Below are 27,303 nucleotides of genomic sequence, written 5' to 3'. Positions count from 1 at the left end.
ATTTATTTATGTAAGAGGAGCGACACACAGAGCTGCTGCAGAACTCAGGAATCTTCCAGGATGAAGGAAAGCTTGTTCAGTAATGCTGCCCACTGCACGCCACTCCTCCAAGCCTCAAAACCTTGCAGTAGGTGATAAAAGCCGGCGCGGCTCCTTGCTCCTATCTGCCATGTGGAGCCTTCATCAGCTGCGTGGTTGGACCAGTTGCTGTTGAAGCACTCCATACAGTTCAGATGGGCCAGGTCTGCTCTACACCTTAGCAAAGCACAGCAGCTCCTGCTTTGACTGGAGTTAGTGGGGATGACAACTCTAAGCTGCACTAAATTTCACTGATGATAACTGCGTAAGAGTCACCGTGTTCGCAGCAAGTAATCCTCAAAGCAGCGCTTGCAAGGACATCTGTATAAATCAGAAACACTCGAGTGCTCGTATTGCTATGAGCTGCCCTATGACTTCATACTGACACGACGCTGAGATTAAGTAAGTTCTCAAACTCATTACCAAGGTGCGCAGACTGATCACAGTCACTCCCACTGCATCCCTCAGGAACAGACTACAGCCGTTAGAACAGGGAAGGCAAGCAGAAAAACAGATTGAAGAACTTACTTATTTAGAGGGAAATGCACTCTGAAATAAAAAGAAATCCCAGATCAGCTGCAAGCTGAGGCATACTATGGGTAGATGGCTGCAGAGGGGACCTCAGCTGTGTTCCTCCTCAAGCTGGAGACTTGCCACTGCTCATCACTGTAACTACAGGTGAGTGCAAGGCACACACATCTACAACAGAAAACTGCCTGACTGCAGTTGTATGTTTCAAATTGAACAGAGCAAGGGTGGAACTTGTTGTGAGAGTCTTTCAGTAATGCCAAGGGATAGTTCCTTTCACTGTGATACAGGGGAAATTGCTTCAGGTAGAAGCATGAAATAAAACGGTACCCCACATTCTGGGGGTGGTAGGTCTACTTGTTCCCAGAATGCTTCATGCTGCTATAATAATTAATGGAGCAAGAATAAATAAAATTACTTGGTAATAAATTGGTGCTGAGGCATTAAGCCTTAGTTACTGCAGGAAATTCAAGGGGCACATTAAAATAAAGCAGGAATCTACAGCAAGATGAGTTAAGCCGACAGCATTAACACTCACTGCCCCTCCAAATGGACGCTTGTTGGTACAAAGGGACAATGTTTGCCCACCCTGCCATATACTATCTTCCATTTAGAGACGCAAGATAACCAGGCGCTGAAGCTGTTAAACAGACTAGTTCCCCCTTTAGTCTTCAATGGGGTGGTATCAAGTAAGCTGGATATAGGTGTAGGTAAGTTCATTATAGCTAAGATCAATCAGTCTTTCCAAATAGAAGCTACCTCAAGAGTTCTGCAAAAGGCTTTGTGCACTATTATGCTCAATTTCAAATTTAACAGCTTTATTAGCAGTCTCAGAAAAGTATGTTTTCCTCCAAGCTTATGCAACTCCTCGGCTACAGGATAGAGTAGTGGGGTGTAAAGTAGAGTCAGCTTGTAACGCCTTGCTGAAGCATGGTGTCCCTGCAGAGACCACTACCACTGACAGCATGATCTGGGAGGCACCACGCTGGTTGTTCCATTAGTACCAAACACCAGAAGTGCAATTCCTACTTGCAAACACAATCCCATAACGGTCAGGAATTTGATCCTTCCCCAATGGTAGACACCTAAACCATAACTAGATCAAATTCTTCAAGTGTAAGCCACTGAGTGCACAGGTCTTGTGCATCACCTGCAGATACAAGAGGAAGCCAGGCAGATGCAGTATCATATTTTGAGCCTTTGAAGTGTCATGTCTCTTGGTAACCTCGTGGAAGTGAAGATGGGAAGCTCATTTACCAAGAAACCATCACATCAGTGACTCCCTTCCCCAGCAGTTTGTGAGAAATGTCCCTGAAAGTGCATTAACCACAAGCTTTCTTTGGCTTTAGCCTACAACCCCAGAACACCAATTTAGGTAAATGCAGACCAGCTGTACCAGCAGAAGTGACTAGTTTTTACACAGCATTTCTAATCATTTTCTAGTGATGAAGAACAGGTGCAGGAGTCTTTCTACACGGATATGTGCACAGTAAGTGAATACCATTAGGTGTTTTGTTCATGAACAATGCTCTGCTACCTACTGTAGATGTAAACTTGATGTTGAACTGAGGTGTATGATTAGTTCAAGGGTAGGAGCAGTAACATGCATCCTTCCCCACCTGAAATGATATGAAGTCCCACATCAGTTGTTGCCAAGACATCACTGAATTACAAAATATTATTTGCAGGCTCTTCCCCTATGCAAGTTACAGAAGCTGCAATTATGCACCCTCTGAGCTGGGCACAAACCCACCTGATCATTTGAGCGTGCTTTGCGATACTTTTATTTGCATGCTTTCCCAGCTAAACCTCACCAACTACCTTCAAACAACAACAAAAAAATTCTGCTCTACTTGCAGTTTTCTAGAAGATACCTAAACAAAAACAAGAAAAAAAATCCACCCCCCCCATCCCACTCAGATGATGTATTTGAAACTGAACGTGCTATCGCAGGAGAGGCGCTTCCCTTTGCACCTCCCGCAGAGGTCCTGGCGGTGGGGCCGCTTGGGATCCACGTGGCGCATCTTCACGGGGCAGGTGCACCTCGTCTGCTTGCAGCTCTGGGGAAGAAGGTGGCCATCGGTCCATCGGTGGGTGGGCAGGTGGCCAAGGGGTGACCCGGAGCAAGGCCAAGGCGTCCCTTACCTGGCAGGTGATGTCCTCCACGCGGTACGGGTTGTAGGACTTCTGGCAGGTCCGGCAGAACTGCCGAAAATAGACCTGGGGGAGGGGGTGGGGGGGGGCAGGGGGAGACCTGGGTCAGCGCGGGGGTGGTCGAGACGATCCGAGCCGAGCGGGGATGGTCCGAGCCCGCCCTACCTTGTTGGTGCCCTGGACGCACCAGACGTAGGCGCTCTCCCAGCGGATGTTGCAGTCCTTGCAGTGGTAGTACCCGTACTTCTGCTCCAGGAACTGCCGGCGACAACCGTTACTCGACGGGGCGAGCTCCCCCCGGGCCCCGCTCCGCTCCTCCCCCTCCCCCGGGCCGCCCCTCACCTGGAAGCGCAGGCGGGTCTTGCCCGCCGCCGGCTCCCGCTTCTGGGGGTCGGCCGGCGGCTCTGCCCGCGCCTCCTCCGGCGGCTCCCGGCTCCCCTCCGGCGGCTCCGGGGTGGCGGGGGGACGCTGCCCCCGCGGCTCGGCCGGGCGCTGCCCCAGCGGCTCGGCCCCGCTCTCGGCGGGTTTCTCCCAGCTGGCCCGCACGGCGGCCGCCTCCGCCTCCCGCTGCTCCCGCACCGCGGCCGGCTCCTCTTCGACGGCCGCCGCCGCCTCCTCCACCTCCTCCTTCGCCGCCGCCTCCTCCTTCTCCTCCGCCTCCTCTTGCGGCCGCCGCTCCGGCTCCGGTTCCTCCAGGAAAGCGGTGAGTCTGCGGGACGCCATGGGCGAGTAGACGGCGATGGTGCGGGGGAAGCGGACGGCGCGGGTGCTGGTGGTGGCGGGGCTGCCCTGCTCCTGCTCCTGCTCCCGCTCCCGCTCCGCCTCCCGGGGCCGCGGCCCGGCGGCGGGAGCGGAGGGTCCGGGGCGGCGGCGGAGCAGCGTGCGGGGCCCGAGGGAGCACTGCACCGAGGCATCCTGCCGCGGGTTCACCTGGACGCCCACCTCCTTGGTGTTGGCCTTGCGGAGCCGCGGCGTCAGGTTGGGGTTGACCTGGGAGAGGATGGCCTTCAGCTGGGCCCGCTGGTAGTTGTCGAAGTACTCGGCGGCCGCCGCCGCCTCCCCGTAGCCCGAGAAGTAGCCGCTGCCCCGCGGCCGCCAGCCGCCCGCCGCGCCCCCCTTGCCCTTGGGCGGCGGGTAGCGGTAGGAGTAGGGGTGGTAAGCGGCGTACAGGTAGCTCTCCATCGCCTCCTCCGCCATTGCGACGGACCCGGGGCAGCCCCCGGGGGAGGGCGGCCTTAAATACCCCCGGGGCGGGGCGGGACGGGACGGAGGCCGGGCTTCCCTCGCCCCCGACGGGCGCCGGCCTCGGCGGCCCCTTCCCATCCCCGCCGGGCGCAGGGCCCATGGCAAGGCATCCCCACCACCACCCACCCCCCGCACAGGCTTCCCCTGGTGAAACAGACAGAGCAGCCCTTAATTGCCCCCGCGGGATTAATCAGCGGGGAACACGGGTTTGGTTCGGCTTCGCCATGTATTTGTGGTGAGAACAATGAGCACGATGCTTTTACAGAGCGGGTGGGAGGCACGGAGGTAACGCGCACACAAGGTGGTTTGCCCGTTCATCTGCACTGGCGCTGCGCTGGCTTCACCTCTGCAAAACACTCGTCTCCTTCCTCCTGCCCATTCCTGCCGCGCTCCGGCGGGCAGCAGCCTCTTTGCGTGAAGATGTATGGTTATTTGCGTCGCAGTGATACTTTTTCCTTTGTTTTTTTTTTTATTATTTTTTTTTAATACGTATTTTTGAGGAAATACAACTGTCACAGTAATAAACACACATCACCTTGTACAATGGGAGCGGCTGGAGAAATGATGGAGGCCGGGCAGCTCCGCTTGCGCAATGGCGAGCGCTCCAGCCTGGTCGCAAGCACAACACACATCACACGTCCCCGGGTGTCACCTCCTTATCTTGCCTACAGCGCCGTCTGCGTCGGCTCCATCTGAATGGAGTTGTGCTCCTCCGTGGTCACTGTGCCGTACGAAGTGTCGGCCACCTCCTCTTCCTTCAGTTTCTTGTAGGAAATATCCGTGTCTTCCTCTTCACCGAGCGTATCTTGTTTGTAGCTGTCTCTCCCGTACATCTTGTATACCAGCACAAAGAGTCCCGCTTCTGCCGACTGGAAAAGCGCGTAAAGCAAGGGAAACATGTACATGCCCCCTATGAGCTCCGGGGGGAACGTGAGTTTTAGGATGGCGGTGCAGAGCTGGACGTTTTGGCACCCTGTTTCCAAAGACACTGTTCTCCTGCAGTGCGGGGGCATTTTAAAGACCGTGGCTAAGCCGTATCCCAAGGCGTACCCCGCTAGAGGCATCAGCACCGCAATGGCATAGACAGACGCAGGAATATGTGCCAGCAGATCTGGTCCCAGCATGGTCCCAGTCAGGATGAACAAGATCACCAGAGTCACCAGGAGGGACCAGAGGGAAATCTGGCAACAGATACAGAGATTGATAAACAACACAGGGGTCATTAGTTTAAAAGGATAAGCATAGCAGGTAGAGGCTTGATAGAGAGTCTAAACTGCAAATCGTGGTTGCACTGCCCTTCCCGGGTTTGCTCCCGGCTCAGGACTTTGGTGGTGTTTGATCATAGCCCAGGAAAGGAAGGGGCTGAAATCACCCTCTGTCATTTTGCTTTGGGGCGACTTGCTAGGAAACTAGAAAGCCACGGCTTGTGCTTCACTTGTCCGTTCGTAATTAAGCTAATTTGTGTGCGTGTTTTAAGGAAGTGTCGGTGTGCCTGCGGGTTGGCTTCGCTAGCCCTGGGTGCAGCGGGAGCAGGGAGGGAGCAGGATACCAGGGAATGCCTCTGCGCCAGGGTCCAGGCTGCTTCCCAGGGTGCAGCTGCGCGGGGGTAACCTGTCCTTCCCCTCGCTTTCCATCTCCGTCCCAGCTTTTTCTGTCGGCTATATGTCCTTATAGTCCACCTAAGTAGCGGAATATGCCTGTGTGAAAGCTCCTATCGGTTCGGAGGGACCGGAAAGGTTACTGCCATAGGACACCCTGTTCCCCCCATTCCCGGGGTTGTGCCTACCTTAACCAGGAGGTCGGCGGCGCGGGGGTGCCGGTATCGGATGAGCACCCCCAGCCCGATGGGCAACAGGGTGCTGCCCAGCGTCAGGCTCACTGCCCCCAGGGGCAGCAGCCGCACCAGCGCCGTGTTGATCCAGTGCCGGCTGTAGATCCAGAGGCAGAGGGGCATCAGGAAGAGGGCCAGCAGCGTGGAGGAGGCCGTCATGATAATGCTGCGCCGGGGGGGAGCGGGGGGGAACCAAAGAGACAGCGGATCACCCACCGGCCGGCCGGGGGCAGCCCCGGGAAGCCGCAGCCCCCGCGGGAAGGGGGCTCTGCAGCCGGGCAGGCAGGGTTTTTAGGGAAGGGGGGACACGAGGAGTGTGTCGGGGTCCGTGTAACACCCGTCCGTCCCGCTGTTCCCCCCCCACCCCCCCCCAACCCCGCCGGTAGGTGCCCAGCAAACCCTCCCCGCGTCCCGGGGCGCCTACCTGAGGTTCATGTCCCCGTCGACGAGCACCGACATGAGGTTGGAGAGGTTGCCCCCGGGGCAGCAGCCGCACAGCAGCACGGCCACGGCCGCCACCTCATCCAGGGCGAAGATGAGGGCGAGGAGGAAGGCCAGCAGCGGCATGGCCACGAACTGCGCCAGCAGCGCCAGCAGCAGCCCCACGGGTCGCCGCAGCTGGTGGCCCAGCTGCCCCAGCTCCACGGCGCAGCCCAGCCCCAGCATGGTCACGCAGAGCGCCAGCCCCACCAGCACGCTCAGGCCCTGGCTGAGGGACCGGTCCCCGAAAGCCTCGCCGTCCCCCGACAGCGACCCGCCGTCGGGGCCGCCGCCGTTCCCCGCCGCCGCCGTCGGGGGCTGCGCGGAGCCGGCCATGGGCTACGCGGCCCCCGGGAGCCGCCGGCTCCCCGCCGAGCTCCGGAGGAGGGAGCTGGGCGGCGGGGAGGGGAGTCAGTGCGGGATGCGGAGGCGGCTGGCCCCGGCGGCCGGCGGAGCCCGCATCCCGCCCCGGCCGGCCCCGGCCGGGCGCTGCCGATGTGCCGCCGTCGCCGTCGGTCGCGCCGTCTGCTGCCGGCGCCGCCCGCCCGTCCGTCCCCGGACCCACGCGGGTCCGTCCCCGTCCCCCCCCCCCCGCTGTGGGCGGTGTCTCGTCGCCGCCCCGACGGCCACCAGCGCCCGGCCGCCAGCGCCGCCCGGCCCCGGCGGGGGGAAGCGCAGGGGGCGGCGGGGGCTCATGGCCGGAACCCCCCCTCTTCCCCGCTGCGACCCCCGGCAGCCCGCTTCTGGGGCCGCCTGCACCCTCCCGGGGGTCCGAGCAGAACCGGGGGCCGGGGGGGGCTCACTTTGTCATCAGCATCAAAAAGACAATCTGCGTCGCGGTGTCACCCGATGTGGGTGGGCAGCACCGGTCCCCCCTCTGCTGAGGGCCATCCAAGCTCGTTCTGCCTCCAGGCAAGTTGTCGCGGGGGGAATGGGTGAGGAAGGGTGGCAAGCCCTTTTAGGAGGTCGGCGAGGCACCGCCGTCTGTTGGTGGCGTCCCGGGAGCTGTGGTGGTACCGTTACAGGGCAGCCCACGCGGGTGGAGGAAGCAGACGAGCTCGCAAGCACACACGGATTCAAACCAGGGTAAGAAATGTTACCCATCACCCAGAAATCACATCCGAGAGTGATTATAGCGTTGTCAGTCATAAAACTGTGCTTGAAATATTTATGTTTCCCCCATTTCATACTTTTCATTTAATAATTGCGTGTTGCCCTGCTTCCTTCAAAAGCGAAAACGCTGTATGGGATGCCGGGCAGGAGCTCCCGAGAGAGGAGGGCAGCCTCCGAGAGCCGGAGGGATGTTGGTGACTTTCTCTGCGTGCTCAGCACTGCCACTGGCCGTGTCTTGGGAGCGTAACCGTCTTGTCTTCTTTCACCCAGAGGATTTAGGGGGGTTGTAGCTGCCCCTTCACATCCCCACTCCTGGGTGGGAGTAGCTGGCTCAGCGTAGCATCCCCAGGGGCTGCCCCTTGGCTCCCACCCTGAGCATGACCCTCTGCTCGGCGTGGGGCGTCCTGGGTCGCAGCCCAAGGGGGGCACCCCGAATTTAAGGAGAGAGCCTATGGGAGCTGCCGTGACTGGCTGTTTGCCTTCAGCTCCAGCAGACAGCAAGTTTCTCAAAAATTTATTTGGTAAAATTTTAGGCTGTCCCAGGACTCCAGTGGAAATTATTGGTGACTCAAGAGAAAAACAAACTCTCCTCTTCTTAAACCTTTAATTCTTACTTGCGGCACAGGGGGACAAAAGAAGTACAAGTAGTACCGAGTGACAAAATCCTGGGTACGGCAACTTTGCCAAAATGATGCCAAGTTTAATAACGTTCTGCCCGTGTTTGTTTCCTTGTCATTAGCTTAAGAAGAGCGCAGGGAAGATGAGTCATCAGAGCTGAACAACCAAATAGGATCCAGCTTGCATTCGTTCATATTTTTGGGCTCCGTGTGCTGCTGGAGGAGGGGAGTGTGGGGTCTGGTTGGCTTTCGGAGCCAACAGCGTCCTTCAGACTTCATTTTCAGACCGGTGTATGCAGAAAAGTGCTTGCAGCATATTTATTGTGCTTCTTAAGGTATTAACGCTGCCGTATCGTATCTCATCCTTCATGTAGCCAATATTTGGCTTCACAACATGTAGGTTGTTTGCTTATCATGGGTTGTAAGGATGGCTCGTGGGGTTTCCCTGCAGCGGGACCAAGCCCAGGCTGGGTCAGGCGTGCAGGGCACGGGGCAGCTGCTAATCGAGCAGGTGTGAAGGGCACAGGCCAGGCCTCCTGCTTTATCACCAAGTGCCACCCCCCAAACTCCCCGCTGGAGCAGGGCTGGTCATGGGAAGATATTTTGGTATGACATATATCGTACAGGCAGTTGCAGGAGGAGTTCAGTGAACCCAGATATGGTGAAACTCTCTTACCAGTGAGGCAGATGCGTCCTGGTTCAGTGCCCACCCACCACAAACTTCAGTTTCAAGGGGCACTGAACTAATGGGAAAATGTCGTAACAAATTAAGACCTCTTGCGATTTTTCGTAAAATTTTTCAGCTGTAATTCAAACTCAACTCTTGGTTTCAGCGAGAGCATCACCGCTGACTTCAGGGAAACCCGAGTCTGAACCCAGCCGATGTCCTTCACTATTTGTCCGTCCGGGGGGTACCGTCACCCTGGGTGGCACCCGGCATATTTTCACAACGGGCGCGTAGAATGAAAACACGTCGTATCTGCTGCTGAGCGTGGGTCTTGTCTCTTTAACTTGCCTCAGGCTTTCCCGATATTTCATCGTTGAAGCGGAGCCGGGAGTCTGGAGTGACGCTTAAGTAGTTTTGCAGCATCTGGCTGGGCGGCAGCCGGCTCACACGTAGCGCACACCGCGCCGTATGTAAATCAACGGCTCCTTCCTTCTCTGGTTTCTTTTGTGGAGGGCAGGAGCATTCATATTGCCTACCCGGTTATTACAGGAAGCAACAGAATGACTATTTGAGTATAAAAAGACTTGGCAAAGAAACGCGATCATGTATCATTCTCAAATTATTCCTCGTTAGTCCTTCTATTGAAAAATGGGTGAGAGGATAAGAGACAGCAAGAGCAAGAAGAGGGGGGGGAAAAGGATTCAATGAAATATGAGCTTGTTGTAGTTTGTAACTTTTATAAATAATATTGCCTCACATTATTTTTAGGAGGGGTTTGATTTCCATAAAGAGTACCCGTGCTATAAACCTGCCTGGAGTAGGAGAAGTCCTTCAAACACCAGGAATTTTATTTGCTCTTTTGTAATGGGAATTTTTGTGCCTTCCCTTTATTTAACTGGAAACAAAGGTGAAAAATAAAGGGTAGGCTTGTTAGGAATTTTGGCAGTGCTGTAAGAAATGAGCAAAGCGACCTTGCTCTTCGCTCAGCTGGTGGCTGCTCCAGCACGTTGCGTGAAGATGATGTTCGAATCACTCGCTTCTGCCAGAGGCTAAAAGCATCTGGCAAAGCCCAGCATTATTACAAAATTGCGTATACGCAAGGAGGTCCCTTCGGTGTCCCCCAAAGGAAGTCTCTGTGGGCGCTGTGTTGAATTTGGGGTGGCAAGAGGAGGTCTGGTGTGCGCAGCTGTTACACCCATCGCTCCGTGGGCTTCGGAGCCTCAGGCAAGAAGGGTTGGTTGGCAAATCCCAAGCAGGTTATGGATGCAGTGGGCACAGGTGAATCATAGTCTTGGACTTGGAAGCCTAAATCCCGACGGTGTCGCACTCCAGGAGCGGGCATGTGTGCTGTGGTTCTGAGTGCTGTGTGAAAGCAGGATGATGGGGTGCGCTGGGAAGGCAAAGGGTGGGCATCCCCTCTCTTCCCGCTCTTCCCGTCCCAGGTTGGTATCCGTTTCAGCTCCCACTCCTCCGGCCCCGGCTCGGTGCGTGCTGCGCCGGGGTCTGCGGGAAGCGGCGGAGCTCAGCTGCTGCGGGATGGCGTCATCCGGCCGTAAGTCATCCTTCGCCTCTCTGCACATCCCTGCCGGCTGATTTGTGGAGCCGTGCCGGGCGCTTGCAGGGGGAGAGAGGATCCAGAGGGTTGTCCTGGAGGACGGAAAGCTTTCGGTCAGCACCTTTAGGCGGGGGTGCTGCTGAAGAGGCTGGGACAAAATACTGCTGTGGAAGTGATGTTGAGGTGAGACCTAGCAGGAGCAGCTTCTGATTTTCATAGAACATACAATCCCTTTGTCTCTGCTTTTCTTGCTATGCAGCTAGGTTATGGGTAGAAATAAAAATGGAATTTAAGACTTAATAGGACAGTAAGAATTTTTGCACGGGGGAGGAAAAAAAGGTCTTTGCTGTCGTCGTCTTGGATTAAAATAATCCTTAAGGTGTATTGCATGATCCCCTACACATGGTTTAGGGTACGCCTGTGATAAAATCCATGAAATATATATGGCTATTCTTATTTATAACTTAGATCCAGAGCAGTGGCTCAGGAGAGTTAGGAATTGGAGCATAATTGTGCAGAGATACTGGTGATTTCGCTTGTTCTTCCGTGGTTGTCTTTGTGCTAGGAAGGAGGCATCAGCTGGTCCCTTGCTGAACCAGGTCCCTCTCTGACCCAAGGCGCCTGCTCCCTCTCTCAAGAGCAGCAGCACGGAGGGGACTTTGCACCTTTTGTCACCCCCACCCGTGGCCCACCTTCACTGAGCCACCAGCTGTAAGATCTTGACAGACTCGTGGTTTTTTATTTTTTTTAATTTTATATTGTTTGGGAGGTGGCTCACAAAACAGGCGAGAAAATACATTTTTGAAATAAGCTGAAGCATTGAGGTCTGTGCCATTAAGTTGTTCCTAAGAAACCTTCCCTGCCAGACCCAGACAGAAACTGCTTTGCTGAGGATGTGCTTGATCGATGGACGTTGCTCCTGCCCCAAACCGCTTGTGTTTCACACCAAGGCAGAGTGGGACCACATAGGCGGAGAACACACAAGAGCCAGGGGTTTCCCGTGAGTTCGTTGCTCCCACAGCTGGCTGTGGTGCAGAAGGGCTAGGACAGACCTGCCGTCCCTGCCACCCAGGCTTCTCTGCTGCCCTTCAACATGACACCTGGCCCCATCGCAGCCCTGTCACGCCTCATCCCGAGCTTGCTTTTCTTAAACTCCCCTCTGTCTCGTCCTTAGCTTGATCACCATGGCTCCATCGGGCTCCGTAAATCTCCACGATAATCAGCATCTTTCATCCCACAGCCACCGTCCTTGAGCAGACCCAGGGTTTGAATACCAGGGTGGGGAAAATCAGATACGTGTCCCTTCCTCCCCTCCTCGACAGGAGTCATCACTGCGTCCCTGTTGTCTCCTCTGCAGGCGGGATCCCACCAAATCATAGAATGGTTCAGGTTGGAAGGCACCTCAAAGATCATCTAGTTCCAATGGCCTTGAACACCTCCAGGGATGGGGCAGCCACAACTTCCCAGGGCAGCCTGTTCCAGTGTCTCACCACCCTCACAGTAAAGAATTTCTTCCTGATATCTAATCTAAATCTACCCTGTTCAGTTTAAAACCGTTACCCCTCGTCTTATCGCTCCACTCCCTGACAAATAGTCCCTCCCCATCTTTCCTGTAGCCCCTTTAGGTACTGGAAGGCTGCAATAAGGTCTCCCCAGAGCCTTCTCTTCTCCAGGCTGAACAACCCCAACTCTCTCAGCCTGTCCCCATGGCAGAGGTGCTCCAGCCCTCTGATCGTCTTCGTGGCCCTCCACTGGACCCATTCCAACAGGTCCATGTCCTTCTTGTGCTGAGGACTCCAGAGCTGGATCCAGGTGGGGTCTCACCAGAGCAGAGGGCCAGAATCCCGCCCCTCGCCCTGCTGGCCACGCTGCTTGTGATGCAGCCCAGGGTGCGGTTGGCTTTCATGGCTGTGAGCGCGCATTGCCAGCTCATGTTGAGCTTCTCGACCACCGACACCCTCAAAGTCCTTCTCCTCAGGGCTGCTCCCAAGCATCCTTCCCTTTCGCTTGGCCCAGGTGGAAAAGATGGATATCCAGGCACCCTCCTCCTCTTCTTCCCTCCTCCGCTGCGCTGTGTCTGCCTCTCCTCTTCCCTGCTGCCTTTGTGATTTCTCCGTTCATGGGAATCCTGTCCCCTTCTCCCTCCAGTTCCTCTTCCAAATGATTCCTGTTTCAGTCCAGCTCTACTCCGTATTTACGCCTCCCCTGGGAGCGGTGCTCTGCAACTCGTAGCCTTCTGAGATTTTATTAAATTGAAGTGGTGCGGAAGGGAAACGGCCCCTGCCGCGTTACTCGTGTGCGCTGGCTCCTCTGCGTCCCCACTCTCCGCGCAGCCTCTCCGAGCGGCCGGGGACGGAGCCTCTCGCTGAAGCTCTGGGTTGGCGGTTCAGGGGTAGGAATTGTTATAACAAAACGCTCCTGTTATCCTTGGTGTTCCCCCATGTTTATTTTTAAGACGTCTGAAGACCATTAATCAGCAAGTAAGTGTTGACTCGGGTCACGATGTGCCAATAATTCATAATTAGAACTAAGTGTTTAAGGCTGCGTGACCAGCTTTTTAAAAACGAGATGAAGAGATCTTTTGCCAACCACCCCATTAGAAACAGGCTTCTGGTCCTTGAAAGGAGATGAAATCAGGGGATCACTGAAGAATAATTTTGTAAAGTGATTGCTGACGGTCATTCATTGTGGCAGTTGTACCCCTACAACCATAAAACAATTACTAGCAGCAATTTTTTCTTTTAAGAAATTATATGCCTTTATGTGAGATACCTTTACCCAAATTCAAATAAGAAATAATTCTGCCTCAGACGCTGTTCCCTTTTGTTCACTTTTGTTGCCATTTGATCTTTTTCTGGAGCATTATCAGGATTAAGATGAAAAGTCGTAATAAAATAAATGACCTGATGACTAATGCATGCCTCGCTCCACCAGAGCCAAAATTAGCATCCTGTCCAGCCAGGCAGGGACAGGAGGTGAGATGAGGCCGCTTCTGAAGGCGCTGCGTTCAGTTTTAAAAGTCAAATGGTGTTTTGTACGGCAGGGTCTCGCTTCGCACGGGCCCTGGCATGGAGATGGTTTTAGTCGTACTTTAGAGACGGGCGTGTTTTGGTTGTTGCAGCCCCGATTTTCCTCCCTGCGAGTGCCGCAAACAGCCCGTCCAGCGCCCGCGGGAGCTGGGGGAAGGTGCAGGGGGACCCTGGTGGCCGTGAGGGGACAGCCGCGTCACCGAGGGCAGGGAGCACACTGCAAATGGGATGCGCGCGACCTGGTAGATGGCGGGGCTTTAGGATGCGTGTGCAGTTGCAGACCCAGGTCCGGTTGAGTCTATTGGCTTCCATCGCCCATTGAGGCTCCCACCCCCCTTCTTAATTTCCTACGCGGGAGCCTGGTCAGGGTTCACAACATAAATCGAGGGAGGTAATATGGAGGTAGATCACACAAATGTGGTTTTGTGCCTATAAAATCTATGTTTGGGGTTTTGCAAAAAAAATGCCAGATCAGAATAAATGACACCAAGGCTGTGTTGTCCCCTAGAATAGTTTAAATGTCAAAAAATGCAGAAGTAAATTTAATAATACCTACAGCAGCAGTCGCTTCATAGACTATTCATTTAATTGAAGACAGACACCCCAAAGACAAATTACAACCCTCTCCCACCAAAGCTTTCTCCATATTAAAAGGGATATTAATGGTGAGCCCCATGGGAAAGAGAAGAGTTAATAGCATCGATGTTCTACCTCAGGTTCCGCAAAAAAAATACCTTTGCACTCAGTTGCCGTTTGTTTCGCTGCATCGAAGGTGCCTGGATGTGGACTTGGACTGTTTTGTGTTAGAAGCTGTAACAAACACAGAATAAAAATGCTTCTTGTCCTGCTGCCAAATTTTTACTGAATAATAAAAGTGAGTATCAGTAATACCGATCACAAAATAAGCAAGCCCTTCAAAATAGGTGCGTTATTACCTAAATTAAATCTCAAGCTGACTAGAAGAAATCTCAGGCAAGCAGGAAGAAATAATAGGAATCTCTTAATGCTTGTCTTGGATAATGTTGTATATTAATCCTGTGAAAATAGCCATGACACGAGGTGTTATGTGCACTTGTAAAACCGCGATAAAGTAGGATGTTTTTTAATAACCTAAAGAATCTTCTGAATTGTGACCCTATGGTATCAGTAGAGCTGGCGCGTTGCTGCAGCTGAGGAAGACGTGCCCTGGGTTTTGTAGACCTCTTGGTTTGCCAGGAAGATGAACGCGTGAATGCCTTTGTCAACAAGATCTTCTATTTCCTTTGAGGGGCGCATGAGCAGAAATGCCGGGTGTGAAGCCAGGAGGACATTTCCTTCCTGCCTGAGGTCTCCACTTACCACTAGTTGAAAGCAGCCTCCATATAACACCCTCAACAAGCCCACGGCGCGACAACGGGTTTAAGCTGCTGTAAGAGACATTCAGATTAGACAGTGCTGGGGCAAATAAAGTCAATGGTGCTGAAGGCTGGCCAGCCTGGGAGGCAGGGGGTGTCCCGGGGGGGGCGTCGGGCAGGTCTCATTGCCACGACAGGGTGAGCTCCAGCTGCTGACTTGGCTTTGGGGTGACCCTGCAAAGCTCCTCCCGGCCTCCGGTTACCCGGGTCCCTGGTACCTCGTGCCAACGTGCTTTGTGCTCCGCTGTGACGCTGCCGCTCTCGATAAAACTCCGCGTCTCTCTGTGGTGCGACTGCACTTGCGGTCGTAGCTGCTGGTGTTGGGGGGTCTGGCCAAGCTGGAAACCTCAGGAGGGGTTCACAGCCCAGACCTCAAGTCTGCGGCCTGGACCACTTGCGAATTTTATTAAACTGGCAGCATCTTGCGTGCGGCCTGCCAGATAACAGGCCATGGACAGAGCTGTTGAAGGTTGGATAGTCGGAGGAAGGAATAAAAAGCTGTCGGCTCTTTATTTCACGGTGAAATAATTCAAGAAGAACAAAAGACTGTAGTAAATATGTGCAAAATGGCCACCTCGACAGCTCCTTATCTCTGCTCAGTCCATGATAGTATCAGAAAGCAAAAGATTAGAAATATTATTATATTTCTTTTATTAAATATATAACATTTATTACATATACATATATTTTTTTACATGTCATTTCTCGGTAAAATATTTGAAACGTATATTTTACCCATGTATAAACGGGCAGCCTAAACACTGAGTAACGATGAGGAGGACAGGCTCGCTGCTGAAGTCGATGCAAACCGGGACGCTAAGAGCAGCTGCCCAAAGAGCTGCGTAAGGCACCAGTGCTCAGCATCTCCACCCAGGTGTGAGCGGGACCGTGCAGTAATCCCAGACCCAGAAGGGATGTCCACCCAAACCCTGCCCAAAGCAAGGGAGCCCTGTGCAGGACAGGGAGATAACGGAGTCAACTCTTCCCACGGGAATACAGAAACTCCTTCTCACAAAGCAAACTGCTTCAAACTGGTGCCAAGAAGGCCCAAAAAAACAGGTCCCGACAAAACCAGCCAGGGAGGGGTTTCTGTCCTTCCCCATTCCCCAAAGAGTCTGCTATCAAGTGCAAAGATACAGGATCATTACATTATCATGCTCATGTACAGACGGAGCAGCAATACCTTGAGATTAATTAATTTGCTGGAGATCACGCTCCCATGGCAAAGCTGCGCTCTGGAGACAAGCGCACCGAGCTCCAGCAGGTACCACAGTCCCGAGGAGTAATCATGTACAGTGTGATCCCTTCATCACAAAAAAAACCCCCATCGCTGTGTCTCTGCAGCTGCTAAACATCCACAGAATCAATTTTCACTTGTCGTTTCTCGAAGCATTTGAGTGGTATCGCTGAAACCCTCCATAGGACATGCCATAAGCCATGAGCAACCACCCTCAGTCTCTACAGACACGTATGGATCCCGCTCCCAGAGAGGCTCCGCAGTGAGGGCGACTCGCTGCGCTCCTCCAGCGAGCACCAATAACCAACCCAGGGATTTCATTGCAAGGACTCCTTTAAACCCATTGATTCAGTGGCGCAGCAAAGGCGTCCGAGCACTTTTTCTCCCTTCAGGTGGAGAGGCTGCCTCACAGCTCTCGGCTGCTCCCTGTCCCCGGCCCTCACCGTTAGCATCCCCATCCTTTTCTTTTCAAATTCAGGAGATTTTTGGCTAGATAATTTTTTGCCTGGATATTTTTACTAGATAATGAAAGACATAATCTGAGAACTACGGGGCAGATTTTAGAAAGACCTAAAGTAACCACAAATTCAATTTTAACGGCATAAGGAACAGTAAGAGCAGGTGGGCAACCAACGTACCGAGCGCTAATGTACCAAATGCAAATTCCACTGTCGCTTGTGCGAAAACGCAGGTGCTTTTCCCAGGGGATGTCTTGGATCAGATGCCCAAACATGGAAGCCCTGAGAAGCCAGGCTCTGCAGAAAAGGAGACTGGCCCATCCTTCCCATTGCAGAGTAGTAGCGGCACCAGTTTGCAGCCGCTGCTGTTGGCCCAGAGCCCTGTGCAACAAAGGCTCCTAGCCCCCAGTAATTCCAGGGCTGTGGCAGTGGGAGTTGGTGGTCCATTGGCCACTTGGGTGGCCGAGAGGAGCTGCCCCGGAGGCTGGCCGTACCGGAGCGCTGTGTTAACCGCAGGTGGACCTGCCGCGGAGAGAAGCGAGGGGTGTATGTCTCGTGTAACCCATGCCAGCTGTGAGCAGCTCAATACAGGCCTTTTTTACGCCCCCGCGGACCTAAGATGATGCTGGGTGGTGCTACACATTTAGTTGGAAAAACCCACCCAGTGGGAAAATTTTTCTGAAATCTTAAACATGTCGGGAGGTTTAAATCCACCTGACACCGAGTAAAGTCTGCCGGGGATATTTCAGGCTCTGTGATACGTATGAAAAATAAAAAGTCCTACATCATAAAATCTAAACAAGATGAAAATGCCAAAACTGGCATTGGAGCCTTCATTGCTAACCTGGGGTGCAGCCTGGCATCTCTATGAATTAGAGGTGACGTGCAGGAAAGATGAGCTGAATTTTAGCTCTTTTCTTTTAGATAAAGTCACAGGCCTGTACGAGAGGTGGTTTTTTTTCCCTTGGTCTTCCTTCCGACTGGGGCTTTCCTGGGGTAAATGCAGCTGTTAAATTCCTTCAGGACCTTATGGACAATTCAGTGTAAGTTCAGGACAATGTGGTGAATGGAAGCTGGACTAGACCGAAGTTTGGACTGAAAAGCACAGGGAAAGCAAGACCTCCCTCTAGTGTCTGGAGAGCCCTGGGGAGGCGGCGAGGAGAGCAAAATAAGAAAGCCCGGCAGTATTTATAGGAGTAAAAAAGGCACAAAAGGCAGTACAATAGAAGGGCTAAAAGGAGTGCGTAAATGGGCTATAAATGTAACCTACCTGTTGTTTTGAATTTTGAAATGAGGTTCCTGGTAGGCAGCTTTCAGTGATTTGCTTTGGTAATTAATGTTATTTAATCATCTTCATAATGAGGAGGGTGCAGAAAGTGGGAACATGCTGATGGAAAGAATCTGCTAACGCAAAAAAAAACCACTTGAGAGCCTTTATGGGGGAGAGCAGGACAGAAAAATGGCCTCGGCGAGGAGCAGGAGGGATGGGCTGACCCCGGCCCTGCCGCGGTTTGAGCCGCATGATGAGAACCGATGATTTTTCGTTCTTCAGTTCTACCATCGAGGCCCCCAGCCCGGGGAAAGGAGCCCTAAGCTGATGTGGCGCCTCTCTCGAGGTGGGAAAATAAGGGTTAGAAAGGAGCGGAGCCCAATACGCCGTCGCAAGGCTGGGGCAGTAGGTTGCAAGGTTGGTTTTGGAAAAGGAGTTTCCCATTTCTTCTACTGAGAGCGGGCCGTGGGGCAGGAAGGCTGGCACTGGTGGCTGGAGGGGGGCGAGTGCCTGCGGAGGGCTGCGTTTCACTGCCCTGGGCAAATTGTCGTGTGGAGATAAATGATAAAGGTGAGAAGCCCACCAGATATCGATGCAATCCCTGTGTTCTGCTCAGGAGACGGTAGCCCGGATTTGCCAGCCCTTAGGGGAGCCTTGTGCTACTGAACGCTGCTGGAGGGGGCTGGGCCGGGCTTGGGGCCTTCACCAGCCCCACCAGTCCCTTTTAATATTCCCACAGTGTGGCTGTGTGCCAGGAAAATACCATTCACACTCAGTGGAGCTGAGCCTGGTGAATGGCAGCATAAATACAGTAACTAAATCTTTGTTGATTTTTTTTTTTTTCTTTTAAGGGGAAAAGAAAAATCCCTCGACTCTGACATTTACAATAGACGTTATCTGCTCCCTGACATTTGGGCTCGTAAACTGAGGTCGACCAAATTTCCATTCTTAACTTACCCCGCCATAGCAGACACAATACGAACTGACTGACCGACCCTTCCTCTAAACAGCAGGCACCGACCCCTCGCTCCCGGCACGCCAGTTAGGAAGACCAGGACTTAATTCAGTGACAAGGACCCGAGCCTTGAGAAAACAAACGAGTCGTCCGCCAAAGTGTGTGGGAACTGCTGAGGGTCTCCTATCACCCAGTCTTGCACCATAATGAATTTTTTTTTTTTGATCCCGCAGGTGTTCAGGAGGGCTGCGTGCACTGAATGCTATGAGGGTCAGCAAGGCCAAGTGCCGGGTCCTGCACTTGGGTCACAACAACCCCCTGCAGCGCTACAGGCTTGGGGCAGAGTGGCTGGAGAGCTGCCTGGTGGAAAAGGACCTGGGGGTGTTGGTCAACAGCCGGCTGAATATGAGCCAGCAGTGTGCCCAGGTGGCCAAGAAGGCCAACAGCATCCTGGCCTGTGTCAACAGCAGCATGGTGAGTAGGACTAGGGCAGTGATTGCCCCTGTGCTCGGCACTGGTGAGGCCCCACCTCGAGGGCTGTGTCCAGTTTTGGGCCCCTCACTACAAAAAAGACATTGAGGTGCTGGAGCGTGTCCAGAGAAGGGCAACGAAGCTGGTGAGGGGTCTGGAGCACAAGCCTTATGAGGAGCGGCTGAGGGGGCTGGGGGTGTTCAGCCTGGAGAAAAGGAGGCTGAGGGGAGACCTTCTCGCTCTCTACAGCTCCCTGAAAGGAGGGGGTAGCCAGGTGGGGGTCGGTCTCTTCTCCCAAGTAACAGGCCATAGGACAAGAGGAAATGGCCTCAAGTTGCACCAGGGGAGGTTTAGATTGGATATTAGGAAAAATTTCTTCACTGAAAGGGTTAGCAAGCACTGGCACCATCCCTGGAGGTATTTAAAAGATGGGTAAACATAGTGCTTAGAGCTATGGTTTAGCGCTGGTTTTGTCAGCATTAGGTTGATGGTTGGACTCATGATCTGAAAGGTCCCTTCCAACTTAGGCGATTCTATGATTCTGTTCTATGAATCAACATCCACCTGGGAGGAGTGGTGCGTGACGTCAGCAATGGCTAACTGTGGCGCTGCAGCAGAGTTTTGGGGAGGCGTCTGTGTCCGTGCTGCCTGTGCGGGCAGGGGCACCCTGTGGCTCAGGAGCTGCCGGCTCCTGCCAGTACAGCTGGCCATGGATGAAGGGGGCTGCTCCGGGGGGCTTTCCTGAGGCTGAGTGACAGTGGTGATGCCACGTTGCTGTCACCAACATCCAGGCTTTAAAAGGACGAGAATCAGGACAAGGTTTTCATAACTCCTTTGAAGACAGGTCAGCTGAAGCAGCATTAACAGTGGTTTTATGTGCCTGCATTAGCCCCGTGGGGACTGGATGAACAGAAACAATACAACCTTGCTCTGGGCTCAGCAGTTGGGTGAGTAAATGTAGGGGTAAATGGATGACCGTGGAGCTGAGAAATTCAAGGTTAAAACAGGCGCTGAGGCAGAGCATGAGGAACAGAGGGTTTCCCTGATCTTCTCCCCCTCCAGCTCCCCTTTTCTTTGAGAGGAGACTCAAAGTGGCAGCATGTGCTTGAACAAAAATTCGTTTCTCAAGGAGGAGAGTGATGAAGATATATTTAAGATGATACAAGGTACGCCGGTCCTGCTGTTCTTTAATAAGACAAACAGCGCTGCTTGAAGAAGAAAGGCTCTGCAGTGCGCCTTTAACTTGGCATCTACCAGGGTCTATCAGCCAGGAGCGCAGCTGGCCTTACCCTCCACCCTGAACGGGATGCAACCCAAATTCCTTGTAACCCAGCGGTTGCTCCAGCATCACCTTCTCCCATCAGTGTTTCGGCACCCATCCGAAGCACAGAGAGAGCAGCAGCAGCTGTGAAACGATACGGCAGCATTAACCCTGCTGAGTGACGGGGAGGTAAGGCTCAGAGAACCGAGCTTCTGTAATGGGTTGTGCGGATTTGTTTGCTGATAGTGTCTGAAGGGAAACAAAGAACCGAGGCAGAGCCTCTGGAGACAAACAGGAGACTGCTAGGAGTTAGAGCGCAGTGGTGCTGGGGTTAAAGCCGGGGGCGCCCAGTCCAGCCCAGCAGCCGGTCTCTGTCCCAGGCCAAGGCCAGATGCCTGGGAGGAGCACAAGACCAGGGGAAGCCCAGCGTGCCCGTCCCCCTGACCACTTCACACTCCCACCACCAGCATGTCACAGCCCAGACATTTCCTGTTCACCTACATGGCTTTAAGCAGCTAAGGCTATGCAGAGTCCCAAGTCCGGTCATTGGTGACCTACTCCCATATAAATAAGCCCTTTTTTTCTCTTGGGCAGGATGGAGGCAGGGAACACAGAGAACACAAGTGTCCTTATTCACCTTCCTTTCAAGCATAGCCCCCCAAACATTAACTTGGACCAGTTTAATGTTTTTGAAGACATCAGCCACCCTTCTTACAGAAAGAAGCTAGCTGAATTGCTCTAGGAATGCTCTTTCCTTGAAGGAAAAAAAACCAACAAGCTTACGTAGAAACCAACAGAAAAGCATACTACCTGACTAATTTCGCCAAATACTTTTAGCAATAAAATAGCTTTTCAGAAATGAGTTATCGTTCACATGAAAACTGATTCCATTAATTTCAGTTTTATCAATGGCCATGGCTATAAGAAAACTTGAAAAATGTATCACACTAAGTATCTCCCAAATTGACTCTGAAGCTGAGCTGGGCAGGGGTGGCAGGTGTTCACCTGGTTCTTCTCTCAGCCTTGCTGCTGGAGGGATGTGGAGGCCGCTGGTGCCAGGCTTCAAGGCCACATGCTGGGGGCGCGTGGGAAATAAGTTTGTCTGACACAGGACCAAGTTGTTGCAAGGTTTTTAAACAGCCTCTCAGAACAGGGCTGTGAAAAGTTGCAATTTTGGCTACAGTCCCAAGAAAATCATGGCAAAGAGAATGAAGAAGAACACAGGAGAATTCATAGTTTGTATTCTGCATGTTATGCGTGATAGCCAAAAGCAGAGTAATGCTGGGGACGGACCACACCGTCACCTCAGGAAGGCACACGCCACTCACCCCTGATATTTTTTGAATCTCGCTGCAGCTGACAACAGAAGTCAGCTTTCAAGGATAATTTAGAAGCAAGGAGGGCGGAACACTCTGGGGGAGAAGGCATCACATGCCATTCTCTTCTAAGCTTTATCTTTGTGAGGTATTAAAATAATTTTCCAAAAGAAAATGGACTTAGATGATTACCTGTTTTTCTGGTGATGACAGGAGCTCAGATTACAGGAGAAGTATCTTCTTTTGTTTAGTCTTAGTCTTGTGATACAGTCCACTTTTGTCTCATGTGAAAGTGCCACACTGCACAGAAAATCTCAGGCTTCCCAGCTTTCAATGCTAGAAATTTTTATTTATTTATTTCACTGTAACAGATGTGGATGATGCACCAAGTTGAAAAATCACTTTCCTGGTAGGAAATCATTTCAGCTGCCCGTTCCTGTAATCCTGCCGAAGATCTGCAAATTAGTTCAAGCACAACAGTTGCGTTTTGCGCCCTGTAAGTGCTTAACGCGGTCAGAGAGTTTATCATTTAGTATAAAGAGGACAGCGATGCGCAGTATAACTCTATCAGATACCAGGGCTGAAGACGCTATTATAAAACAATCCTGTGGAGAGTGAATCTAATGGAATCCACTCCTTTCAGTTCTTTAACTCTTCGAGCAGAGAGCATCTTCTTCACCGTGAAGTTGCGGGTAAAACGTGGATACCCAGAGTGCCGGGGTCCCAGCCTCATCTTCCTGGAACAGCCTGGAACAGCCTCCAGCCCGCCTGCCTCTAGGTGTCAGCCTCCTACTAGAGAAGGGCACACGCAAGTCCAGAGCAGGGGGGGTTTTTTGTGTGTTTTTTAAATCAAAGCAACCTCACATAACACCTGTTTTACTTAAAAAGGAAAAATTAAAAAAAAAAAATAATCCTAAGTTCACTCCTGTTCTTACAGATCAAAAGAGGGAGAACTAAAGACAGCTCTGTCATATCTGTTTCCCAGGGTTTTTTTATCTCAGAAATATTTGTATTAAAAGATGTTTTAAATGATTGAACCTGCATGCTCTGCAGCCACCCCAAGACTTCAGCAGCATAAGCAGCTCCAACCTTCTGCCTCCTTACGTGTTTAGCCCTTATTTTCCTTCACCCTTGCAGTCAGACTCCTGGAGGGTAACACGCTATGGAATAAAACATGACCTAACACTTGTGCACCAAAACCAAGGGGGCTGTCATGCCTTTGCTCAAAATAAGTGAACTGTAGAAATAATATTTTCCATCTGGAGTCTTGCAATATGATGACGCTAATTATAAACAAGTTTAATATAGAAGAGTTTGTTACAGAAACCTACTAGAAGTGGGAAAGGCTATTCATTGCCTGCGATTTTGACACTGCTCTATTTTCCTGAAGGGCTGTGGGGCAAATGGTCCTTGACCCCAGAACTAAAAGCGATGACGGGGGCTGCAGTGGATCACATTTTAGAAGCAGTAGGGGTGAAGCCAGCTCTACATAAATAGGTCAGCCAACTAGGGGAAATAAATTTAATCTACTAGCTTAGTTACAAAATAGGGGACTATGCTGGGATAAACAATTAATAGCAAGCCTCACAGGTTAAGTTTTGTTACACAGATTTAATAGTAAGTGGCCACCAAACAGAAGTAAACCTAGCTTAACTTTATTAATACCAAAATAAGAAAAATATGGCATTCACATTACTATTGGATAAATTGCTTTGTAGCGAAACGCAGATTACAGAACGTTACCCAGTTCAAAACAAACTTCTTGCTTTTACGTGAGCCACAAGATAGAGGCATTCATATACGAGCGAGATGTGTACTTCACAATTCAAAGGTGGCTTACTCGCTACGCTTTTACATTGCTCAATTTCCTGCATAAATTCCGGAATTTTCAAAATGAAAAAAATGTTTCATGTGGTGGGTTGACGCCAGCACAAATCCTGTGGAAGTAGAAAGGCAGTTTGTGTACACAGAATTGCACAAACAAATCGCTCTGGATGAAAATTCAGAATACGGTTTTTCACATGACTCTGAATTAAGCGTTGTCCTTCCCAAGCAGAGGCACAACACAAGCGCACCTCAGTCTGGCAACGAAATCACACCGTTCACCCAAACACGGCGTTGTACTCTGCTCATGAATCACAGGGGGCAGAAGCTGATGTTGGTAACTTCTGGAAAAGTGAATATGATTCTTGAAAAACAACCCAACCAACAAAAAAAGCCCTATAAAAATACCCTCTAAATTTCTAAAAGCTTTTAAAACCAATTTGTTATAAAAATAACGATCCAGAAAAGTGTTTTGTGGTAAGAATATTTTTTATATATTTTTTTTACACTTTTAACACTTACAAAAACATTCAAACACAAAAAAATTAAATAACTTTGGAAGCAGAACAAGTCCTTCTGCCTACACACATACAACAATTCTGAGCTGTTGGCACAAAAAGTAATCCACATTCATAAAACCCTTACTACTATATCAAACATAAGTTAAGTAAATCATAGGCACTAGTTTATCAAATCCATATTTTCACACTTCTGCAGTAAATCTCTAAACACAGAGCCCCATGATTTCCTGATATCCATAAACTGGTAATGCACAAAGGCTTGCTAGTAAACAGACAGGCTGTCTTTTCAGGAAGTCATTCGCTGTATTTCAGGGGAGAACAGCAGAGAAAAGAATCCTTATAAAAACTTAAGCTGAACTTACCCAAGTGATGAATTACTTAACTTAAGGAAACATACACAACAGTTTGATGCAGCCATAGTAAAACCCCCAATATCATCATCTAAACTGACTTTCAAAATTTAAAAGTCAATCAAGTGTTTGATAAAATCTACCAATTAAAATTCACCTTTTTTTTTTTTTTTCCAATGAAGACTGCAGCATTGCTTCGTAAAATGCTGAAATGTTCAAATTCAGGCTTTAGTGAGAATATGCGCATTTGATCTACTCCCCTCTTCTGCTTAATAGTGACATGAGATACGGACATCCATTACCTGTGCCAGTGAACGACACGAGACTAGATTAGTGGTATGTACTGGTCTACTGGTGCAAGGTAGTTTCTTTATCCCTGCTGAAATCTTACTGAATTACAGTATATTTGATACCCCAACTTCAAAGTCTCAGCACAGATCTTGGTCTGGAGCGTGAAGTCATTCATCAACCCAAAGTTTGCTTGAGTCACCATGAGTCACCTCACCATGAGGGTGGTGAGACACTGGCACAGGTTGCTCAGAGAGGTGGTGGAAGCCGCATCCCTGGAAGTTTTTAAGGCCAGGCTGGATGGGGCTCTGAGCAACCTGATCTAGTGGGGGACGTCCCTGCCCATGGCAGGGGGGTTGGAACTAGATGATCTTTAAGGTCCCTTCCAACCCTAACAATTCTATGATTCTATAATTAGAGCTGCAAATTAGTCTCCACTCCTTCCTATTTGGCTTCTTCCAAGTCAAGTAGTATTGCATGGCTTTTCATCCAGGAATATGTTAATGCTGGCCTAAAATTCAAGTGCTAGAATTTCAGGGTTAGTTATGCTCTTAGTGGTGGGAGTCAAAATACACCAGCAGTTCCGAACTCAGATACTAATGGGGCTGAAGGCTACCTACCGTCCAATCCAACTTGTAGTGTTCGTCAGTCATTGCACAAAGGATATACCATTCACATTCTCTTACTTCATCAACTGTACATCCAAAATACTGAAAAAGCTTCAAACAAAATCCCTTCCATTTAACTAGTCCCACCCAATACAACTTTAGTTACATATGTTTGCATGGTATCTTCCAAACCAGAAAACAATGGTTCAAATGCTAAATATATGAATAGAGTTGTTCTGAGCAAAATGTGTTAGAATAAGTCAGAGCCACCAGAGGAATTTAATAGCTTGTAAACAGACATAGCAGGTTTCATACTCTGTTACCAGTAATGTAAGATACACATATGTAAGGCAAAGTACATACTTCAACACACTTACATGGGCAATATCTTCTGTAAAAATATTTACAATTTAAAATAAACCAATTTAAGAAATGGATGAAAGTAAAAAAATAGGATACAGAAAACTCCCTCATACCATGGAACATCACCTAAATGAATATCATTTGGCATCAAGAGTCAACTCATTACCTTAAAATTTGTATGTTACAAGTGCATAGTTGTGTTTCCTTCTCCTTAACTCTCAGCATTTACAGTTGCTCCAGGCCGCAAGCATGGTGGTATGGTATTAGAACAAATTAACATTACGACTTGCTCTTTCCTTTGTAAGGAAACCTGCTAGAAAAAAAAAAGTTTTCCCCAAATAGCGAGCCATGTGTTAAAAATGTGGCTACAGTAGCAAAGGCCATCTTTCCTGAGCCAGGAACTTTAAGGTTAGAAAGATTGTACAACTGATACTAAGCCCTTTTGGCGATCAAACATATGAGAGCACATAAAGCTGATAAATCAACATAGGAAAGATGCAATCTATACTATTGCATTTGTGTGTGTCTGCTACATTCAAATTTTTAATGTTAATAAAAGCCATGGCTACCACTTACTGTTCTGCTTAATCCTCCAGGGTAACTTCTGATCCTTTCTGAAGGACGTACGTACCACTTTCCCCAATGAGAATCTCATACAACTGTTAAAAGTAATGTTTCACTACCACTGTAGCAGTCTGCAATCAGAATATTAGCTCTGATTAACGTAGTCTTACTTCAATAGTACGTATTCACCGATCTTTCTGCTGAATTAAAAGAGGCTGAAAATGAAGTTTTGGACAATGTAAGTTGACTGTTATACTTGCTGTTTTTCAAGATGGGCATTTCTTTGGCATTCGTTAGGTTTTTGCCCAGACATTGGCCACTGTCATAAATGCTCATATTGATACGTTTTTAGCAAGCAAGAAAAAAAACCCTAGAACTGATAGCAATTTAATATAGAAGTGATTGTATGACCACCAAACATCTGATGTTAGATGTCATTAAAGTGCTGCTTTATAATCTCTGCCAGTTTGTGCTAATTAGAGACAGAGAGGTCTGGAATTCTTACAAATCCCAAAAGTCACATCTGAACAGTTTGTATAATCAAGCTGTTTTTAGCCTGGTGAGGAAGCATCCATGATCACCGGAACTCTGCGTTAAGCTTTGCAGTTCAGTAGCAGCCATCTTTCCAACTCTCGTCTTTCACGTTGCCATAGGTTTTGGGAGTGGGTAATGTTCTAAAATAAAATGAGATAGTTTTCACTTTCATACATAACAGCCAAAGTCTTTAGATAAAATACACACAAATTTAAACATTTTATAAATAATTGAAATATACACGACTCATTCACTTCTCTGCAATCAAGTCTACTTAAGATAAACCTTAAAGTATTTCTAGTTTCAGGTTCTGTGTGTTGTATCTTGGCAACTACCACATCAGAAAAACACCTATATAAATAGACAGAAAGCTTTTTGCTATTATACTCCGTGAGAATACAAACTTAATCTGCTGCCACCTAAAAGTAGGTGACTTTTTTTCAGTGATTATAAACAGGGAAATCCTTGTTTAGAGTATTACATTTTGCTTACATCAAAATCTTGACATTCATAGATACTTCATTATTGCATTGCGTACAGATACTGCGTTATGTACATAAACTTTCCAAAAAACCAGCTGTGTAAGTTTAAA

The 27,303-nt window shown here is 50.3% G+C and overlaps 4 protein-coding genes across 6 annotated transcripts in view; 1 reads left to right on the top strand and 3 right to left on the bottom strand.

Moving 5' to 3' along the window:
- Positions 1-2,522: 2,522 nt before the first annotated feature.
- Positions 2,523-3,957, bottom strand: ZAR1 (zygote arrest 1). The gene is made up of 4 exons (XM_063335573.1): positions 3,103-3,957; positions 2,926-3,018; positions 2,752-2,826; positions 2,523-2,666 (listed from the first exon to the last, which is right to left on the bottom strand). The coding sequence occupies exons 1-4, from the start codon at positions 3,955-3,957 to the stop codon at positions 2,523-2,525; spliced, it is 1,167 nt and encodes a 388-aa protein (XP_063191643.1).
- A 271-nt stretch (positions 3,958-4,228) lies between these two features.
- SLC10A4 (solute carrier family 10 member 4) lies at positions 4,229-6,856 on the bottom strand. The gene is made up of 3 exons (XM_063335574.1): positions 6,261-6,856; positions 5,792-6,002; positions 4,229-5,186 (listed from the first exon to the last, which is right to left on the bottom strand). Exons 1-3 carry the CDS (start codon positions 6,650-6,652, stop codon positions 4,671-4,673), a joined length of 1,119 nt encoding a protein of 372 aa, XP_063191644.1. The 5' UTR covers positions 6,653-6,856; the 3' UTR covers positions 4,229-4,670.
- Positions 6,857-6,983: 127 nt separating this feature from the next.
- LOC134515939 (uncharacterized) lies at positions 6,984-23,536 on the top strand. 2 transcript variants are annotated; one of them, XM_063335576.1, is made up of 3 exons: positions 6,984-7,402; positions 18,845-19,085; positions 22,303-23,536. In XM_063335576.1, the coding sequence occupies exons 1-3, from the start codon at positions 7,011-7,013 to the stop codon at positions 22,435-22,437; spliced, it is 768 nt and encodes a 255-aa protein (XP_063191646.1). In that variant the 5' UTR covers positions 6,984-7,010; the 3' UTR covers positions 22,438-23,536. The 2 variants fall into 2 exon arrangements, with proteins under 2 accessions (XP_063191646.1, XP_063191647.1); XM_063335577.1 differs by having other exon boundaries at positions 22,031-23,532.
- The window catches only part of SLAIN2 (SLAIN motif family member 2), a 38,813-nt gene continuing 35,045 nt past the window's right edge, over positions 23,536-27,303 (bottom strand). For both annotated transcript variants that reach the window (XM_063335571.1, XM_063335572.1), the window contains one exon: positions 23,536-26,851. In XM_063335571.1, the coding sequence (XP_063191641.1) occupies positions 26,785-26,851 (67 nt within the window). In that variant the 3' untranslated portion in view covers positions 23,536-26,784. The remainder of the gene's footprint in view (positions 26,852-27,303) is intronic.

Source organism: Chroicocephalus ridibundus, chromosome 5 (assembly GCF_963924245.1).
Source record: "Chroicocephalus ridibundus chromosome 5, bChrRid1.1, whole genome shotgun sequence".
Taxonomy (NCBI): domain Eukaryota; kingdom Metazoa; phylum Chordata; class Aves; order Charadriiformes; family Laridae; genus Chroicocephalus; species Chroicocephalus ridibundus.
Note: the sequence above shows the minus strand (reverse complement) of the source record. Positions and strands in the feature narration are given on the sequence as shown.